Raw genomic sequence first — 22260 nt, 5'->3', positions numbered from 1 at the left:
CTGTGGAGAGACCATTATTATATTTAGCTTCAACAAAAGGAAAACAGTCTGTACAGGTAACAAACTAGACTTTTGATTTAGGTGTCATTGGTAACTGAGTGCTGGTATTATAAAATTAATAAATTTAGGCAGGTGAATTAGGTTAAGTATGGGTTAACCTGGGAATCCATTGTGTTAACCAATGTGTCTTTCCCTTTTATAGCTCCTCCTAATTGTCCCTGTAGTAGCTACGCCTAGACTGAGCAGCTCAATGGATCTGTGCTACCAGGAAGCTTGGGGTGTGTCCACAGGATCTAGAATCAATAAGGAGACGTGATTTTTCACGCTGATGGCTGTGCCCTCTACTCCCCCCCTCCGCAAGAATGATCTGGATTTGGGAGGTTTGGGGATGGGCTCCACAGCCTTTCCGGTGGATGGGTGAGGTGAATCAGTATCTCACAGAGATCTTTCTTCAGATCTCCCCTGTCACAGTAACTGCACTGTACTTCCCCACCCCCCATGGTCTACTCCAGGAGTGCCCTGTTTGGTCTCAGGCCTCCAGCAATCACCTGTCTCTGGGTAGAGGCCCTTGTCCCATTCCCTTCTGACTGGAGGTTTTTAAAGCTGCATTGCCCCCTGCCATATGTGGCGATTATCCGCAGCAAGCCAGCCTCCCTAAAGCCCAGCACTTGGGCTGTGCCTTTTCTCCTAGTACAATGACTGTGTTTTTACAAGTGACCACACAGCTCTGTCTTAACAGAATACATTTATTTTAAGGACCAAAATGCACACAGAGGAAACACAAAAAGCAATAAAAGTTCTTACATGTTCAGTGAGAGTTTACCAGGGGTCTCCTCCAACTGCTACATAAGGCTTTGGTAGGTGTCAGACTTTCCAACCCTTCAGCAAGGGTTGGGGTTTCCCAGTGTAGGTTTATTGGGAGGTGTGATTCCCAGTGCAGGTAGACAGATGTGCGCTAGCTCAGTTCAAGCTCATGCACTGAAAATAGCAGTGTAGACATTGTGGTAGGTGCCTGAGCTCATGCTAGGTGCCTGAGCTCAGTGCCAGGGGTTGAGTGGGCTTGAACAACCAGTGCTGCAACATTCAGCACACTAGCTTGAGTCTGTCTACCCATGCTGGGATTCACACCTCCCAGCTGCAGTGTAGAGGTGCCCCTGAGAACCCATGGTCCTGTCCATTTGCTGAATCAATATGAAAGCCCTGTGTCAGTTAAAGCTTAGCTTTTTGTACCAAAAGCCCTTTCTTTGTTTGTCTCTAGGAAATACTACTGCATGGGGTTGCAATATATTACATCTTCCCCCATAAAGAAATGGTAGGGTGTTTGACTGGCATCCTAAGGGAACCAGGGGCTGTGGAGTGCCATTTAAAGTGTTATGTGTGGGGGGGGCTATTTCTCCTTCTGCCTGACCCCCTCCCCTCTTGCCCCTGGGCCCCTATACTCATCCCATCCAAATTTGAGTGAATGTTGTTGCAACTGACATGGGGTCACAGTGTCCAGCCAAAAAGTGGTTGGGTCATGGTCTGGTTAGCCATGCCAGCTCTTTAGCCTATGAGGAGAACCCACAGGTTTATTCCCTGGATGGTGAATTGGTCTGCCAATTCCTTTTTATATCTTCAAATTTCAACAATTCATGCAATAAAGATTCTCCCCCCATAGCCAGATTTCTTCCTCTGTCCCATCTTCTGGGAGGTCAGGGCCTGGGGAGTGTTGTGACATAACCTCAGTGTCTCTAAGGCAAGGAGGAAGTATTGACTCACCCGCACACCCTGGGTTGGCAGTTTGTTCCGCACACACTGAGTCAAGGTGAGCAGTGTTTCTTCCCCCTCCTGTTTCAAGGTCCTTTACATTTTTGTTGTATCGACCAGGCAAGGTACTAACAAGCTTCAATAGGACTTTATTTTCAAAGTGGAAAAACCTCTTTTCCAAGCTGCTGCTGCATGCTCTGTAGCTCTCTCCCAGCCTCTCAACTTGTCCCCCCTCCTTCCTGTTTCCTGTCCTTTCAGACTCCCAACAGCCAGTGCTCCCAATTCTAATAATTACAAGCAACATCTAAACACCACAATTTTCACAGACCATCAGGAAGTCAGACTGGGGGAAGAAGTTCTCCCACCTCCCTGGTTGTTTTATGTATCAGTTTCTTAGCTACTTACACTACTTCCAGTCCCCTCCCCCTCCCCACGCCTTTTCCGTGTCAGCTCCTCTTTCATTTGGGCTGAAACCTTTCTGCATTTTGAGTCAGCTAGAGGTGTTTGTATCATCCTGGCCATGTCTACACTAGCAAGTTTTCAGCAGCAGAGCTATACCAATACAGCTGTGCTGCTGTAAGATCATTTGTGTAGCTGCTCTGTGCCAATGGGAGAGAGCTCTCCCATCGACATAATTAAACCACCTCTGTCAAGTGGCAGTAGCTGTGTCTGCGGGAGAGTGTCTCCCACAAACATAGCGCTGTCCACACTGGCTCTTCTGTCACCGTAATTTATGTCACTCCCCTTTTTTCACACCCCTGAGTGATCTAAGTTATTCGGACAAAAGTGCTAAGGTAGACATAGCCCCTGTCCGTCTTTGCTGCTGGAAAAGCTGAATTTGGGTTTAGAGCCCCATTTTCATTTCCAAAAATAACATGTCATAAGATGTAACCTCACATATTCCTGCAGTCAGAATCCCAGAACTTTCTTTGGTGTCCATTTTGACTCAGGCTACAGGCAGAGTGCTGGGGTTCAACATATCCAAATCTGCCTGCTTGCTAGCCCTGATTAGGTACACCCCCCTTGTGTTTTCTCTGAGTCTCCTGAGTGTGACTTGACCATCTTCTTTTCTTTGAGCCAGTGGTATTTGTCCTGGTCAGCAAGCTTTTGTCACTCCAGCTCCAGCCATCGCTCCTGGGTCTTTCCAGCTCCAGCCTCCATGTTTCTGGTCCTCTCACTATTTCCTCTGCTGGACCATCTGTGGCACCATCTCCTTGGTGCCCTATAGGAGGAAAAGGGAGTTCTCCTAGATCCCTGTCTGGAGTAGGTTTCCCATTCTGCCTCAAATCCTGGGAACATAGCTTGGCTTATCACCTTTAATTTCTTCAGACCAGCAGCAAACTAATCTTACTGCTGGTACAAAATGAAGTCAACAGCTGCTGTTTCTTCACTGGTTCTTAATTGCTGCTTCTGTCCCCCCACCCACCCCCCCATTAGTTTCTTGAAAAGTCTGAGACCTCTTTTCCCTGTGCTCTGGAGTTGTTTATAATCCCCCTCACTGTTGTTAGTTCCTGGAGGAGCTGTTGTAACCCTACCCATGGAGTGGAACACAATCATACATGAAGAAAAGGAGTACTTGTGGCACCTTAGAGACTAACCAATTTATTTGAGCATGAGCTTTCGTGAAAACTTTTTCACGAAAGCTCATGCTCAAATAAATTGGTTAGTCTCTAAGGTGCCACAAGTACTCCTTTTCTTTTTGCGAATACAGACTAACACGGCTGTTACTCTGAAACCAGTCATACATGAACCATTCATAAATTTAATACAGCCGTTCCCAAAAATACTTATATGTCACACTGTACCTGTAGGTTTGTATATTCTGTCTCTGTGAAAGTTAGTTTTCCCTGTGATAGGAGCTTAGTCTGCTGTAGTAGCAGGCATGTGAAAACTTCGGTCTGTGGAATTTTCTCTTTGATCCAAAAGTCATGCCCTTCCTGTAACAAAGGCAAGGTAGGGTGGCGAATCAAAGTGAGGCTAGATAAGACTTGAATTTGTGTGTAGTTATATGGCTATAATTTTTGGTGTTAAAACTCTGGTCATATACTTGCCCAAGAGATTAGCGACAGTCCTATTTCATTTATTTTAACCCCTTTAAAGACACTATTTTAGTTACAAGTGTGAGGTTTTATTGTTTAATTCCGGACTCCGCTTAAGACATAAAAGGAGTTGCCAAAGTATCAGAGACTGGCATTTGCAGTAAGTAAAAACTGCACTTCAAGTGGTAGATGGAACTGCTCTTGGATTACTTCTTTGGTGTAAATTTGTTGCCCTATCGTACTATTCAGTTCTTTATTTTAAAGTTATTTCTCTGTGCATCCATTATGAAGATGGGGTATACTAGCATGTGGTGTCTCTCCCTCCTTTTTTTTTTATTCACTGAACAGCTAATGATTAACAACTGTTCAGCTACTTATGTAAGGAATGTTGATTGCTTTGAGAAAATGCATGGTAATTATGTGTAGTTTCCTAAAGAAGGTTTGTACCATAGTTAGGTCACTCTGTTGAAACTAGACTGCATATCACAGTTATAATTTAAGTAATTCACTGTGTTCAGATGTGGAAAAGGAGCCTCTTCGATATTTTTGCATAGTATTGCCTATGCATGTGATTTGCACATCATCCAATAGGGGATATAGTTTGGACTTGTTGCTTTTTCTGTTTAAAACATTTTATGGTAAAAACTTGCTGGGAGAAAATGCACATTTGTCAGAAGTGCTGAATTTTTGGTAGGTATGTGAGGTGGTATGGGTGTTGTGAAAGACATTTGCCACACTGTCAGCTTCATACCACTCCTAATCAGTTTCATAATGAGGAGTCACATGGGCTAAAGTACAAAGGTCCAGAGATCTGGAGTTGTACTCATAAATATTTTCAACTGCATGTTTATTGGCCAGATAGATCCTTATGTTTTCTGAGAAGTAAGTGCTAAACACTGACTGGAATAGCCATCTGTAGTGTGTGCTAGTGGTGGAATTTAAATTTTCTTTTAAATCCATCCAAAGGACAGAATAATGTCAGAAGTTCTTAATCTAACATGCTGACATTGAATAGTGCTTCATTGTAAAGAGACACTGCTGCTTCAGAGGAGGTAGGTGAAAGTCCGTTTGAGGAGTTTGGAAAAACAGTGATAGAAAAAAATGAGTTGTGAAGTAAGTTACAAGGGAGTCAATTTACAGATGTGCACTGGTTAATGAGTCTACAGTTAAGAGAATATGGTGATCGCTGTAGATTATTAAGGGTTAGGTTTAAAGTGAATATTGATCCAGCGTGTGACCTTTAGGTTGAATAGAGCTGGGAATGTGTTATGTGTGTAATTCAGGGAATGTAAAATCCTTTGAAAATTCAGTTGCTTTGTCTACTGTAATATGAGAATACAAAGTACTTGAGAATATAATGTAGGGAACAGTCCTGGAATGGCAGGAGGATAGAAAAGGTCACCTACTGGTCTCTTCCGTTTCTAATTTCTGTGAGTGTGTGAATCTCTCTCAAAAACAAAAAAAAAACCTTCTAAAATGGTTCAATAGAAAACTCAGTTTTGTCAATGGTTTATAGTTTACCTACAATAACAGTGATCCTTCACTTGCAGTACCTAAATCAGTGTAGGAAGAACCCCTCCCCTGGCCCCAGCCCAGATCCGAACTTGTTGTGGCCAGGGGACAGGAGCACCAGCCCCGACCAGCCGAGCCCCAAACCTGCCGTGCTGGGGGACAGGTGCCCCAGCCTGGCCCAGACCTGCTGTGGCCGGGGAGAGGCGTCTTTCTCTTAAATTAGGCTTATATCACATTGGTAGATGTGCAGGTGAACGAGCCTCTTATGGTGTGGCTGATGTGATTATTGAAGGGACACCATCATAGGGCCTAATCACATCAGCCACACCATAAGAGGCTCGTTCACCTGCACATCTACCAATGTGATATAAGCCTAATTTAATGGTGTCCAGTTTGCAAACTAATTCCAATTCTGCAGTTTCTCATTGGAGTCTGGTTTTGAAATTTTTTTGTTGGAGAATTGCAACTTTTAGGTCTGAAATTGAGTGTCCAGGGAGGTTGAAGTGTTCTCCTACTGGGTTTTTGGATGTTCTAATTCTTGATGTCTGATTTGTGTCCACTTATTCTTTTGCGTAGAGGCTGTCTGGTTTGGCCAATGTGCTAGCAATGCCCCTCTGTCATGTACGTGATGGCATATATCACATTGGTAGATGTGCAGGTGAACGAGCCCCTGATGGCGTGGCAGATGTGCTTAGGCCCTATGATGGTGTCCCTTGAATAGATGTGGACAGAGTTGGCAACGGGCTTTCTTGCATGGATAGGTTCTTAGATTAGTGTTGTTGTTGTTGTGTGGTGATCATATTCTCTGATCCCCACAGTCAGATAGGACAGGGAGTGTAATCAAGGGACTTAGTAGTGTTCAGAAAATTGTAGGACCTGAGGTCAATTCTAGATTTAAAGTAGCTGAATCAGTTTGAGAAATAGCAGAAGCTCAAAATGGAATCCCTCCAAGCCACTATAGCTGTGATTGTCAAAAAGTTTCTGGCCTCAGATGATTTGAAAGATGCATAGTTTCACATTCTGGGATTCCTCAGATTTACAACAGACCGATATTATTTCCACTGCTGGCCCATTACCTTTAGTTTACATCCTCCCAGGACATTTATAAAAACGATGGTGACAATAGCAGCATGTCTGGGAAGTTTGTATATCTAGATGTAGATACCAGTTTTGTCTGTCCCTGAAGACAAGAATGTGTCCTGAATGCCAGTGAGGATAATTGGAGAAAGATTGTGCCAAATCATGAGAACATACTCTCATTAATAGCCCCAATAAAGTTAGCTGGACTGCTTTAGTAAGTCAGGTGAGCAGTATTTGGCCCAAAGTCTTGTGGCAATTTTTTTTTTTTTTTTCAATAATATTACCATTGTAGTGCTTCATTGTTACAGTAGCATAACCATGGCTTTCAGGCCTTTCTCTCTTTTTAGAAATCATGTTGCTTGACCATAACAAAAGCTGCTTTTCCTTCCCCTTTTTGCCAAGAAATCAGGTTGCACTTGTCTGTGCATGACTACATTTTCCTAGCAATATGATAGTTAACATTTCATTTAATATACACTAAGTTTTTTTTTTTTTTAAATGCCTCTCTACATCAAGGTTTCAGCAGTATAAACTGTTTCTGGGTATAGCAATTATATTGCTTGTCCAAAAATCTGACATACAAGTAGCATAGTTGACAGAAATAAGCTGGAGCTATTAAAATAACCGTAAACTAGAAAGATAATAGGAACTGTCTGCCTTTGTCCCAAAAGATTTCCTGAACTGGAAGTAATAGGCTAAATTCTAAGGCAGCTGCATCAGGGATCTTCTGATTGATTGCATCAACTTTTCCCCCTATTTCTCTGAATGCATGCTCACTTTGTACCCTAATGCTCTTTTTTTCTTTTAACCCAGATATGGTTCTGATGACCCATAATTTTTGTGAATAACTTTTTAAAAGGCTATTTTAAAAAACGTAATTTTGACTTTTTGTGTAAGAATGAAAGCAAAGTGATCTCTCATTTTTTGTTGAGATGTAGTTTTACTTTTTTTAGTCTTAACTAAGATTTGTAAAGTCTCTTCTCAATGTTTACAAGTATATTCTTAGCTTAATGCTCAGTTTTGACCAACTTTAGCCCGTAAAAGTTTGTATCCTCTTTATGAACACAACTAAATTTCAATTAGCCATTAGCTGACTCCAGAATTTCTCTTCCATACCACTGTATCCAACTTGTTCTGGACTGTTTGAGCTACATGTAGTGCCAGTCCAGAGTGACTGTTCCTTTCTTTCCTCCATATTTGAACACAATTTATCTTGCTACCATCTGTTCATAGTAGAGAAGTGAGGTAGTCCCAAACAATTCTGCTTCTTAAGTTTTATGTCAGGGTTTGGTTCAGCTACATGCTGGAGCATTCTGGGTTGTCCAATTTTGTTTGGAAGCAACATTTGACTGTGTATGCATTTTTCAGTTGCTTTACTTTGTGGTATTGAGGCTGTCGAGGTTTGAAGCCTGTCTCTTTAGCCAGGTTCTTTAAATATTAACCTGATCCTGTATAAGTAATGCAAAATGTAATATTTTCATGTTTCATGGTATCTTTGCCTTAATAAAAAGATTCAGAACAGATACTGATATACATAATTCTTCTGCTAAGGGAGCTTTCTTCTACTGTAGTAACAATATGCAGAAATAGTCTCATTCATATAGTATGAAGGGAGGGTGGAGAGAGGGAGTGCCACCCAGCCACACTCTGTTTCCAGCTGCAGCCCTGGCTCTGCTCCCGGCTACAGCTCCTGACCGCAGTTGACGGGGAGAGGGAAGGCGGACAGGTTCCATTACTGATAAAGTGGGGGAGGCGACGGAAAAAGTTTTGGGGCCACTGATATAGCAGTTTACAACATTTAACAGCTTTGAAAAATACGTACTCACATCACAGTTACTTAATGTGTTGACACTAGACCAAATTCTACTCTCTTTTCCACTAGGTTCAGTGGAGTTGTTTGAGGTATAAATCAGGACTGAATTTGAACTGTTTTATTTTATTAATATTGAGGTTCTACTTTGTTCAGTTAGTTTTAAAATAGAGCATTAGATATGATCATGCAAATGTTGCTTATATTTTTCTGTACAGGTCACTATATATTGTAGAGGAATATGCAGTAGTAGCAAGTATTGTGTTAAAGCAAAATCATCTTATGAAACAGACATGTGAGTGTATTTTTCTGCTGCAAAAAGTATATGTACCCAACTGCACCAATGGCTAGTACTTAATGTATACTCCAAGCACCTCATTTCCTCTGGAGTAGTGTTCTGCCCCCTCTCCCCCTCTCTCATATACCTGTTCCTACTTAGAAGAGGAGAAGGTCCAGTCATGCTGTGAAGACCCTTCCACTGCAAAGTGGAACTGTCATCTACCTGTTAATGAATTTCTTAGTGCAGACGCACTACAACTGTAACAGATTGCTGATATTGCTAGTGATTAGTTACTAGAAACTGAGAAAGTTATGTATACTAGAGAATGGACAGTTTGATATTCTCAAGGACTATTAGAACAGTTACCAGTATCCTCTTTCATTTATTAACCCTGTCTAAGCAGGATATATTAGTAACTGGTTAGGTAAATGTTAGCATGAATATATACAGCTATATTAAAGAATCATCTTTAGTGGTAACTAAAAAAATCTTTGTTGACATCATTTAATTTTCTTTGTATGTTTACTATGTCTTTATTTAAGGCTGAAAAAGAAATTGAAATTCCAGTATACTCTTATTTCAAAGTGAATTAGTTATATAAACCTGCCCTTGCTTTATTTATTCTTAGCTGCACCAGCAAAACATTCTTCTGAGAGTCCTTTGAAGCAGAAATTAGAAAGTCTAGGAACGAAATCTTTATGTATTTTAATACCCTTCTCCTGACTTACTGAGGGAGGAATATTGAATCTGCAATGCTGCATAAAACCAGTTCATAGAAAACTTATTAAATTAAGGAGGGTATATTTTATTTAATTATAAAATTTAAACATAAATATGACCAAAAATTATTAAAATTGAAGAAAAAATTAAATTACCTGAAAGGTGAGGTAATATTATCTAAGGACTGCTGTGGTAAATTAGAGAATCCCTAAATATACACCCCACTGCATTGTTGAGTTACATCCTTTTTTATCAGTCTTTTAAATTGCTTTTGAAAGCATTAAAATACAAACAACTTGAATACATTTAAAATGAGAACACAATTGAATTCTTTAACAAATTAGAAATGTTTTATGTTGTTGTTTTAAGATTCATCTTTGCTCAGACATAAAATAAATGGGCCACTGAAATGTCAAAAAAGTATACAAATCAGTGAAAATACTTGAACCTAAATTGATTTCTTAATTATGCACATTCATACTTTTCTTATAAGTTTGCAAACAACTAATTTGCATGAATTAGTAAATTGGCTGGCATTACATTGGCTGTACATTGGCTGGCTGTTGCTAAGTTACCAGTCTCCTTATTTATGCCCAGTTAGAAGTTTCTAGAGCAGAGGAAAAAGCATGTGCACATGTAATTCAAAAATTGCAAATAAAGATTATATTTTGAAACAAGGGCAATTTTAAATCAGTTTTAAGAAATCTGATAGGTGATTTACCTGGGTAATCCATCTTTATTGATGATAAACCTTAAACTGCCTAGCATTTGAGAGCAAATATTTTCTGTATGGCTATCGCTCCTTATTCTTCAGAAAAAAATATCAAATAATACTTTCTATTCAAAGTATATATGTGATATAAGTAAAGAAAGGGAAAGGCCAGCATTTTTTGGCTCAGTTATGCTATCAAGACATTATTTAAGTCAGCTTGTGTGTCATTTTTAAAAGCTCACATTGACCACCACAGATCTTCAGCATTTTAGGAGTTTAGACTGTGCCTCTTTTGGCACTCTGCCCTGTTTATACAGTAGACAAGCTGACATTTTACTTTAGCAAAAGGAATCTCATTCCATTCCTTCTTTAGCAGGAGATTGCTTCAAAGAGTTCACAGCACGGAGGTTTTGGTCTTTTCAAATGACATTTTAAGTGCTGAATAGTTCCTTGTCTCCATGACAGGACATTACAGCTTAAGTGCTATGGGGCAATCGTTTTGCCTAGTTTAAAGATCCAGTAAGATCATGTGGTGGGGTTTTTTATGTGGTTGGACAAATAATATGCAGTTTTGTTGACATTACTCTTGGATGTTGTTTTAGCGAAACTGCAGACAAAAGGCTCAATTGTACCTTATAAGGAATGCCTCACATTGGGAGGTGTGGGGAGTTGCACCACCCCAGGTTGAGGGCATGAAATAATTTTACTTTTGGGAATTCTGTAGGTTAAATGTTTTCAGACTCCTTTCCAAAGGTAGAACTCCTTCTGGCATACAAGACTGTGGCTGTCCATGGCAGTGGCTCAGGATTGTTCCCTTTCTCTTACCCACCCTTGGCACAGTCAGGCATAATCTAGTCTAACGAATCTTCTAGAAGATTCATTAAATTTTCAAAGGATAAGAAGCATGGAATTGGCTATAACTTTACAGTAGTAGTCATTTTACATTTTTACACACTGTAAACAGAATATACTGGACTGAAATGTGTTATCTCCGTGTGTTAGAAATATAGGTTGTCAAAGTTCCTTCCCCACTCTGAACTCTAGGGTACAGAAGTGGGGACCTGCATGAAAGACCCCCTAAGCTTTTTCTTACCAGCTTAAGTTAAAAACTTCCCCAAGGTACAAACTTTGCCTTGTCCTTGAACCCTAGGCTGCCACCACCAAGCATGTTAAAGAACAGGGAAAGAGCCCACTTGGAGGCGTCTTCCCCCAAAATATCCCCCCCAAGTCCTACACCCCCTTTCCTGGGGAAGGCTTGATAAAAATCCTCACCAATTTGTACAGGTGAACACAGACCCAAACCCTTGGATCTTAAGAACAATGAAAAAGCAATCAGGTTCTTCAAAGAAGAATTTTAATTAAAGAAAAGGTAAAAGAATCACCTCTGTAAAATCAGGATGGTAAATACCTTACAGGGTAATCAGATTCAAAACACAGAGAATCCCTCTATGCAAAACCTTAAGTTACAAAAAGACACAAAAACAGGAATATACATTCCATTCAGCACAGCGTATTTTACCAGCCATTAAACAAAAGGAAATCTAATGCATTTCTATCTAGATTACTTACTAAGTTTTTACAGGAGTTCTGTGTCTGCATTCCTGATCTGTTCCCGGCAAAAGCATCACACAGACAGACAGACCCTTTGTCCCCCCCGCCCCGGTCCAGCTTTGAAAGTATCTTGTCTCCTCATTGGTCATTTTGGTCAGGTGCCAGTGAGGTTATCTTAGCTTTTTAAGCCTTTACAGGTGAAAGGGTTTTGCCTCTGGTCAGGAGGGATTTTATAGCACTGTATACGGAAAGGTGGTTACCCTTCCCTTTATTTTTATGACATAGATAAATACATTAAATCAGGGGTGGGCACATTTTTTGGCCCGATGGCCACATCTGAGTATGGAAATTGTATGGTGGACCATGAATGCGCACGAAATTGGAGGTTGGGATGCAGGAGGGAAGGGAGGGCTCTGGCTGGGGTGCGGGCTCTGGGGTGCAGTAGGGTGGGACTGAGGGGTTCAGAGGGCGGCAGGGGGATCAGGGCTGGGGCAGGGGATTGGGGCCCGGGAGGAGGTCAAGGGTTCAGGCTCTGGGCGGCGCTTACCTCAAGCAACTTCCGGAAGCAGCAGCATGTCCCCCCTCCTGCTCCTACGTGGAGGCGTGGTCATGCGGCTCTGTACACTGCCCCGTCCGCAGGCGCCGCCCTTGCAGCTTCCATTGGCCCTGTTTGCTGGCCAATGGGAGCTGTGGGGGAGGTGTGTGGAGCCCTCTGGCTGTCCCTATGTGTAGGAGCTGTAGGGGGGATGTGCCGCTGCTTCCGGGAGCTGTGCGGAGCAAGTCCCCGACCCTGCTCCCTGGCAGGAGCTTGAGGGCCGGATTAAAATGTCTGAAGAGCTGGATGTGGCCCCTGGGACATAGTTTGCCCACCCCTACATAAAATGAAATGTTTTGCCTTCTGTCCATCTACCTTGCTTTCCTTTACCATGTCTGATGGTGAGTATGAGGCTCTAAAGGACACGTAACACATAGAATCACACGTGCCAACTCTCCTGATTTGTCTTTGTCCCTACTTGAAGGGGAAACAGTTGTGATGTTCCTCCTTGAAGCCTCTTGAGACTGCAGAACAGCAGACAAACACTGCCTCTCCTCCTTTTCCAGATGGTTTTCACTCCTTCACCCTGCTGGTGCTGCTGTCTTCTTAGTAACTTTACAGGTCAGTGAGGCACGTAGGATGAGGAGGTGGTAAAGAGTCATCAGGAGCTTTCTCCCACCTAGCCAGCCTTGGTCAGGGCAGCAGCAACCTTAAGGTTAGGGCCAGGGAGAGGAGGAACTCATAAACTGCAAACGGAGATGCAGAGGGAGTTTAGGAAAGGGAGAATGGCACAGGAAGAGACAAAAGTGGGGAATTTTGTGAAGAGGAAGATAGACAGAAATACGTCTTGCCAAGACAGAGGAGGAGCAGGCCAGCAAACATTCCCATCTAATCTAGTAGTGGTAGGGGCCACACTTCTTCCAAACTGCCCAGAAAGACACGAACAGGAGCTAGAATTCCAGATTATTTGGATCAGAGAGGTGAGACTGTGTGGGTATATGTACTGTGTTCAGGTGCGGGGGATGAATTAATAGGAAAATCCAAATCTTACTAGGATGTTTAACGAAACCATATAAAATGGGATTACCCCCATCATTCTTTGTATAAATTTGCACTGAAACATCATTATTGTAACATCATTGTATCATATATTAAGGTGATGTCATTATGTAATATAAAAAGGCAGAGGATGCAAATGTTGGAGGATATCTCTCTTGCTCTATTTTTTTTTCCTGAACCTTTGTTATTGTAGAAGAGTGGAGTTTTAAGAACAGCCGGAAAATTGTATCTATTTTGAAGCCGTTATAATGAACAGAGAAATTTTGATAGTCTTATTCATGCTCCCCTGAAGTCCCATCAGTATCACTCAAGGAGCATGGTACTCATGAGCCTCATATAAGTATCAGAATCTGTCCCTACGTGATTCATACACTTAAAAACACCAAACAACAAAAAAAGAACAAACCAGAAATTTGACCAGAATAGCCACGCAGTCATCTGGTGGCCTTGGGCCTTCAGGTTGATTTGAACCTATTTTTCAAATATTGGCAACTGTGCATAGGAGAAATACAGCTGTGCATACATTTACATAGCAGGGAGGGACTGGATGAGAGAGTGAATTTCAATAAACATTAAGTTAAAGCCTTCTCTGTTTTTTTTCTTTTGCTACTTGAAAATGGGTAGTATACAGCTTAAATAATGTTTTGTACTTTTATGTCTCACTAATGAGTTAAAAGATAGCATACTGTTTTGCTGTCAATACAGACAAGTGGCAGTAGGGAAAGCATGCGTCTTGGTTTGTAATAGATTTAATCTGTTTAATTTTTAATCCTTCATTTGGACTGTCTGTTGAAGGTCATATTTGATCAAAATATGTGTTCACGCAGTTTTCAAAATAGTACTGCTGTTACTTCATATAGCAGTAACAGGCTTTAAAAGTGGCTGAGGAAGGTTTTGATTTACCAAGCTTATTAGAATTTAGATTAATTAAGTTTGTAATCAGATTTCAAGCATCATGTTCCAGGCCAGGGATTTCTCTTTGTTTGTTTCAAATGTCATTCCCAGGGCAAGCTCTGCTAAACTGCATTTTCATGCTTTGCCGAGAAATGATTGCAGGGTTTGATTTCCATTACAGAGTCATTAATATTGTTAATGAGAGTTTTCGCGGATAAGCACACTTAAGGAGGATCATCCTTGGGAATTGGGAGTATTATAGTTGGAGCATTTGTTAATTGGTTGGAATTGGTGTATATAAGACTGTCTGCCCTTCGTTAGATTTATACATTTATTCTTGGTTTATTAGTGACTTTGGTCATAGTGGTTTGGGCTATTTAATTTAAATTAGACATACTATTAAGACCTTGAAAATTCACATTTATGTCAACAGTTCTTTTTTGTTGAGAATGAGAAATGTACTGCATTTTTAGTCCATTTTGGCTTTTGTAACTTGCAGCATCCATGATATTCTCCAAATTGTGAAGTGGCTAAAACATGTGGCCCCGGTGGTGAAGGAAAAAGAGGGTTGTACCTCTCAACCTCCAATCCTAATTCCTCAAATATTGTGCTCTTGGAGTAATTTATTCTTCCAGATTGATGCTATCCCATTGAGTTAATTTAGGATCATCCGCTCTTACTGAGCGTCTCTTACTGAAGTCATTAGCTCCAGTGGGAGCAAGATCTGGCCCTAAGTTTGCAACTGTGTGTAAATGAGGGAAGAACATGGCCCCATGCTCAGCTCTAATTGGAGAACACTAGTGAATTTTCTTAACTCTAGGTTAGTATTTTTTTTTTCCCAAAAGGAAATATCAGTGCTGATGTCCCTTTGCAGATTACAGTCTAGGATAAGATTCATCACATAATTATGTTTTCTTCTCACTAGTCTAGAAGTAAAACCCTAATTTTGTCCTGATCTCTTGAAAGGCTGAAGAACTTCTACATCTCGCCTAGAGAAAAAGGGTTTTGGAGCTGCAGATTTCACCATCCCCCCAACAGAGCTATATTTGATGGACAACAATTCTTTAGCAGATACAGAAACTAAAGAAACTTTTAATGGTGATTTTCCTTCTTTGCAGAATGCAACTAGGTGTAGGGGCAAGATAGGGCAGGGAGCATAGCATTGTAAAAAGGCAAGATTACCAGGCTGCCTAGGCAAAAATGGGTGAAGAATTCACTGGTAAAATTTCCTTTCTATGAAAGAAAAGTGATAGAAAGTAGTAGTGCCTATCTGTAAAGTGTTTAAAATGTAGGGGAGGCCATTCAACCACCTTCCATTTAAAAACTGCCTAACACTGAAAGATATTAGTGATGCTTATGAAGGGCCAGATTCTTGTTTACATTAAAACTGCTTTATACCACCCTGGCAGCGTAAAAAGACCTTTCAGTAGGTGTCAGTGTAACTTAGTCCCACTTTCAAGACCTCGTTACACTGCCAGATTGATGTAAAAGGGTCTTAATATAAACGAGAATCTCACACAGTATGTGCATTTTGATATTCTACCTTTCCTCTCCGTTCTGAAATACTGGCTTTACTGTCAGTGTGATATGAAAAATCGTCCTTCAGCATCTTCATCTTTTGTCATGAGAGCAGGTCAGTTGGAGGGGGTTAAGGGAAAATAATCAGAAATATAAATCCCAAACTCTATATGGTGGTGAATGTTCTATATTTATGTGAATTAGGCACTTGTTAAAGTGATGGACTTGCAGCATGGATTAGAGCCAAGTGTAGCACAGTCAGGAATTGAAATTTACATTTGTCTAAAGTCCAGCACTTGCTGTATTTGTTCTTGGACCCATGCCAAAAAAGCAATGGCAGATGGAGGATAAATGTAGATCTAATGTAGCTTAAGACCTGATACCTTGTAAACCACCAGAGCTAAAAACAAATATATATATTTTTTTTTCATACTGCTGAAGAGGTGGAAACTCTACCCACAGCTATCCCAGTGGAAAGAGCATTTATTTACTGGACTTGGCTGGTCACAAGGTATCAGAAATCACACCTTTCTGATTCTTTCTTCTTCTTCGTATTTGAAATGAAACATAATTTTTGTGACTGCTCTCCTGAAAACCACTGGAGCTCTAATCCAATGATTTACTAGGTCTGAAAGCTTAGAATGCTGGCTTCCAAATGGCATAAAGAATTAGTCTAGCTAGCATAAAGCATTAGTCTGCTCTAAAACTGCGTGAGATGGGCTACTAGAATGATATAGTAAAGATTGCAAAGAGGAATAGTTGGCAGACCAGCACAAGACCTTTAAGGACCAATTCACTTTTGGGAGCACTGGTCCTGGACTAGTGATAGGGAAGAAAATATTGTTATCCTTGTGAAAAGCATCTTCATCCTGGTTTAGCTTGATCTGTTCCAGGCCTGTAACTTCATGAGTAGAGCTTGAAAAATCTATTGAATTGTGTGTGTTTTTGTGTGTCCAGTGTCCCTTGAGATTTAAGGTGCGACTATTAGTGTCATTTTTTTATTGGTGATTTAAAACATTTAAGGTCAGATCTGAAGGAGAGGGGCTGGTAAGAGATTTTAAGGTGTGGCTTTGTGCATAGTTTCTGATACAAACTGGACTGTGATTTTTAAACTATTGAATGTATTTTGGGTTGTATATTTCTGTAGGGGGAGCCCTGGAAAAAATCTGGCTTGTCACAGCCAGAATTCCTCCGGGGGGAGTGCACATTAGATTAGTAGCTCTGCCCCATTTTGAAAGATGTACTCCTCAGAGCTGTCCTGGTGTAAAGGGGGAAAGCTGAGTCATACCCTCGCACTCACCCCTCCCATATCCTTTTCACCAGGTTAGCTCTACTAACCAGGAGTAGTGGGTCTGGTTCCAAAAGAAATTGTGGCTGACCTGTGTGCAAAGTGTGAGGGAAAGCTGCTTGGCCTCATTTCTTCCAGCTCCCTTTTGCATGTACCGTATACTGAAGCAGTGGCTTTTTGTATCTTCGTTTTTAATATTGTCAGACTAACTTAATTCTTAGAATGTATGTGTCCATTTTTAATGAGGTATCTATCTTCTCTAATGTGCCTATCACTGATATCTGTTCTGAAGTGAAGGGAGGTGGAGAAGTTTGTATTTCTGCTATATTTTGTTTGCAAATTTGAGGAATCTTCGCATCAGGTAATTTTTTTTTTTTAACATTAAGTTCAGGTCCCAATACAGATATCAGTGTTGTTGTTTTCTCAACTGTTCCATAGAATGAACTTCTTTCATACTTGTTTAATCTGATTCAAACTTTTAAACAGCAGTCCTATTGAAGAAATATTTGTTCAACAGTTTGGGATTTGTTCCAACAGGAAAAAATGGAAGAATGATTCATTTCACTCTCACTGTCAGCTTAGGTAGCTCAGGTTTCCGGATGCTAATCACTAATGCAGACTTACAGTGCAGGTGACCCTAGAGCAAGTTAAAATTGGAAGAATTCTGAAAGCCAACACTATCCTGTTGGGTAGACATCTGTGCTAGATGAGTTGTTCACTGGTTAATTAATCAGTAGCACTGTAGGTTTGTCATTGTAAATTTTCACAAAACTCATAGCTTTGTCAAAGTGAAGAGTTTGTAGAAATCATCTTATGGACCCAGACTGAATTTGAAATAAAACTAAACATAAATGTACTAACTTTTTCAGGAGTGTCATGTTTCTGGTTGTTACCCTGATAATCCTTTTATATTAGAGTTGCCAGGTGTCCGATTTTTGACTGGAACACCCAGTCGAAAAGGGACCCTGACAACTCCGGTCAGTGCTGCTGACCGAGCCGTTAAGAATCCGGTTGGCAGCACAGTGAGGCTGGCAGGCTCCCTGCGGCTCCCGGCAGGCTCCTAGGCGGAGGGACGGCCATGGAGTCTCTGTGTGCCGCCCCTGCCCCAAGTGCCGGCTCAGCAGTTTCCATTGGCCTGGAACCGTGGCCAATGCAAGCTGTGGGGCAGTGCCTGCGGCCAGGGGCAGCACGTGGAGCCCCATGGCCACCCCTTTGCCTAGGAGCTGGAGGAACATATCACTGCTTCCAGGGAGCCACCTGAGATAAGCACCATCTAGAGCCTGTGCCCCTACCCCGTCCTGTGAAAAGGAGCAAGTGAGTGAGGGTGGGGGAGAGTGGGGGGGTGGGGCCTTAGAGAAGGGGAAGGGCCTCGGGAAAGGGGTGGGGCAAGGATGTTCAGTTTTCTGCAATTAGAAAGTTAGCAACCTATTTTATATGGTTCCCCTCTGAATCTAGGTTTCCTTTGTTTTTGTGCAAAAACATTTTTCTTGTTTAAATAGTAGATTTAAAGTTTTCAGGTGTTGGAGAGAGATGTCAAGGGAGCAAGACTTCGACAATCTGTCTGTAGCTAGGAGTCACCATAACTAAGGAGAGGTGGTGGAATTTGTAAAAGGGGGTGGGTGAGTGCCTTGAGGAGATCTGTCTTAAAGTCTGCCCTTCTGAGAATTTTAAAAACATACAGGGCCATTTTAATATTAATCTGCCATTTTATTTTGAGATAGCCAGTGTTAAGAATGCAGGGGAGGCATATTATGGTGATAGTTGCTCAACCTAATAAATAAGCGTGCCACTGCATTCTACACAAGCTGCAAGCAACAGAGAAGCCCTGATAAAAGCCCTGCTAGGAGGGAATTAATGTAATCTAGCCTTATGGTCAGTAGGGCATGTAGCTTTTGCGAAGTTGCCACAGGATAAATAAGGGCACAGCCTGCACAGATTGTACAACTGAAACTCTTGCATGCCACATTCAGCACATGGGGTTTCTATGGAAATGCTGTGGTTAAAAGTGAAGTCAGGATTCTTAATCTGGTTCATTAACTCTCAAGTAAGTCTTCTTAATAAGTAAAAAGACATAAAAAATACAACAGGAGTAAATAATAAAAATAGATCCTGGACATTCGGGGGGAATACAGATCAGACAGATACACTTAAAAATAATTTATGTTCTCCGTGATATTTAGACATTTATGCTTGCAGGATGAAGAGCACAGCTAATTGGCAACTGTTTAACAGAGATACAGTGATTGCATATTATGGTTATTTGTGGTTTTTTGAAAGAAAATCCTAGGTAAACAAAGTACAAATACAAAAAGTGGAAAATATAAAATACCAACTTATTTTAAAGTAATACCTTATCTTTTCAGTACTTTGCTGGTATTAGTGGATTCCTCTGCAAAAAGAAAAAGTACCTAGACAGACACTATTATCTATTTTGTTTTTAAGAGCATCCTATACAGAATATAATTTAATATAGAGAACTCTCATTTGCCCTTGTCTTTACTCCAGCCCTACCGCTTTCTACATTTCACACAACCAGTTTCCATAGTGACATCTGGTGGTAATTCTAAAATGTTGAATACTGTGTTTGAAAGGATGTGCATTTCTGCTTTAACAGAAAAAGGTTACTTGAATTTTCTTTCTTGTATTAGAAGCTAGCTTTTTCAGAAAATAACCCTGCTTTCATTTTGGATTCAGGGTTTTCATCATCAGACTGTCATGCAATTTCCCGTAAGGACAAAGACACAATTAAGAGTTTGAGAAACTGTTAATCGTATTATCTTCTGCATCGGCCAAATTGTGCTCTCTGTTCATACTACTCCTAATGGGACCTCAGTGGCAGTTATGTTTGGACCATAATTTGTCCTCAGATACACAATCTGAAGATATAAATTTAACCATGTTTAAACCTCTTAGAGTAGTTTTGGTGAGGGGCAATATTCCCCCCCCACCACCTATTAAAAGCAAACATTAATTATGTTTAATGAAGGGAGGGGGGTTACAGTGCCCCTAAAGCAGGGGAAATGCAGCAGTACTATTTTTACAAACATCATGCTCCAGAAGGTACACTCATAAATGTGTGTTTACCTCGATCCAATTTTACTGACAGCATGCATGAGCAGAACAGATAGGCACAGGATAGTAGAAAATATTACATGCACATCATGTAAATGTGTCCACAATCCCAAACCGAGCTGGCATGTCACTGTTTTGGCTCATTTGGGCTCCAATCACGATTAGGTCTTTATGCATTACTGTAGCATAAACAATAATGATGATGGTTAATAATGACCGGCCTTCACAGTGCCCCTTTATGATTATCACATACTGTTGCTTTTTTTTTTTTTGGTCCCTCTCTTTGTAGATATTAAGGTGTTTTTATGTCAGGTCCTCTTTGGGTCTAGCTAGAAAATAATGCCTGGGAGAAGAGAGTCTGGATGATGTAAGAAAGATTGGCTCAAAGGAAAGAGGGTGAAATGATTTTAGTGTGTCCTGCTCTTTGAAACCTTTTGATATTATCCCACTTGTCAAATAAATTACATTATATGCCACATTCTTGGCATGGAAACATATACGTTATAATTTTACCTTGGGCAGTAAGATGCGTGTAAAATAGTGCTGTATGTATTTTCCCTTTATTGGGTCAGATTTTGGTATCCTTGTTCAGACAAACTCCTGTAGATTTGGGAGATAAATTGTATTAAGTGTGTATTCTGTAGCTGCTCCTCTGTTTCTTTAGAAATAGTGAATTTTAGTTCTTTTTGGGATACGCAATGAGGGTAAGAGGAGCACCTTCATTTGCCAAAGTAACGGCAAACACTGTAGCTAAGGCTGAGAAGGGCAACATAAACCTCTCTCTATTTTCAGATTTCTCAAAAAGGTTGTGTATATGGATTCAAGTATTTATACACATTAAGAAACATTCATTTACATAATTCACGCAGACACATAGATACATATGAGTGTATATGTCACCAAATTTTAAATAAAAACAGGAGTACTTGTGGCATCTTAGAGACTAACAAATTTATTAGAGCATAAGCTTTCGTGGGCTACAGCCCACTTCATCGGATGCATAGAATGGAACATATAGTAAGAAGTTACAGAGAAGGTGGAAGTTGCCATACAAACTGTAAGAGGCTACACACATACAGAGATCTGCTTACTATATGTTCCATTCTATGCATCTGATGAAGTGGGCTGTAGCCCACAAAAGCTTATGCTCAAATACCTTTGTTAGTCTCTAAGGTGCCACAAGTACTCCTGTTCTTTTTGCGGTTACAGACTAACATGGCTGCTACTCTGAAACCAAATTTAAATAGGTTCTCACTCATTTAAATGGTGGTAAATAGTTCAAAACCTTGGTACTAAATCAGTTAGATAATTTAATACAGTGTTAAACTCTCATTGTCAGGAGTGATGAATTGAGAGGGTAAATCAAATCCCAAAGACTTCAGATAACTCATAATTAATATCTTCTGGGCAGAAATAATTTCAGGAATGATGTTAAATGATCAGATAATTCTCAAGAGAGGTTAAAAAAGAAAATAGATTTATAAATATTGAAACAATACAATATAAAAATTCAGACCCTTTTAGTACTAATTAAGGACGTTCATTTTTAAACTTTCAGGTTAACCCTACACACACACACACACACACAAGAATCTGTGCCATTCATTTGTGAGTTTTGTGTTGGGTTTGGGGGGGGGGGGGTTAAATTTTTTTTTTAACTTTTTATACTTATGGGGCATTTAATATTGTTGCTTTTTTCCCTCCTGTTGAACAGGTGTAATAGAGACAGCTGATCTGCTGGACCGTGAGACTACCTCACATTACTGGTTAACTGTTTATGCAACAGACCAGGGTGTTGTGCCTCTCTCTTCCTTCATTGAAATCTACATAGAAGTTGGGGATGTTAATGATAATGCTCCGCAGACAACAGAACCTGTTTATTACCCAGAAGTCTTGGAGAATTCACCTAAGGATGTATCTGTCATTCGGATTGAGGCATTTGATCCTGATTCCAGCTCTAGTGAAAAGTTGACCTACAAGATTACAAGTGGAAACCCACAGGGATTCTTTTCAATAAACCCCAAAACTGGTACGTATATATCATAGCTTTTGTGACATGTGTATCAATTAATTTATTGTCCTGTGTAAATGCTGTGGAATGGACATAATTAAGAAAGTATTTTTTACCTATTGAGTAGCTTTTTGATTATAATGTTCTAGTCATACTTTGACATCACACAGTTAAAGAGAGAACCAGATTTCAGTGATTTTTAAACTTGTTGGGCATAATATGACCCTCATGTAATTTTCTTTCAAGTTGTTGTGTTTATTTTTTCCGCTTGAGATTTTGGTTGACAGGCAAATAGCATAGGGACGATTATCAACCATTTTCTCATACAAGTAGTTCCACTGAAATCAATATGGACTACCATACTTGTGTAACTGTTCACCTGTGTAAAGAGTTAGTAATCTAGCACATAATTTGAAAATGGTAAACTGGAGAA

At 40.4% G+C, this 22260-nt stretch overlaps 1 protein-coding gene across 7 annotated transcripts in view; it reads left to right on the top strand.

Annotated features, from left to right (window-relative positions):
* The window catches only part of FAT1 (FAT atypical cadherin 1), a 147843-nt gene that overhangs the window by 29993 nt on the left and 95590 nt on the right, over positions 1-22260 (top strand). For 6 of the 7 annotated variants that reach the window (XR_006290766.1, XM_037897665.2, XM_037897667.2 and 3 more), the window contains exon 3: positions 21531-21845. The exons of the other annotated variant lie outside the window; for it this stretch is intronic. Coding sequence is in view for 5 of the 6 variants with exons in the window: in XM_037897665.2 (XP_037753593.1) it covers positions 21531-21845 (315 nt within the window). In the remaining variant the exon portion in view is untranslated. The remainder of the gene's footprint in view (positions 1-21530; positions 21846-22260) is intronic. 7 annotated transcript variants of the gene reach the window in all.

This window comes from Chelonia mydas, chromosome 4 (assembly GCF_015237465.2).
Source record: "Chelonia mydas isolate rCheMyd1 chromosome 4, rCheMyd1.pri.v2, whole genome shotgun sequence".
Taxonomy (NCBI): Eukaryota; Metazoa; Chordata; order Testudines; family Cheloniidae; genus Chelonia; species Chelonia mydas.
This window is presented reverse-complemented; position numbering and strand designations above follow the sequence as displayed.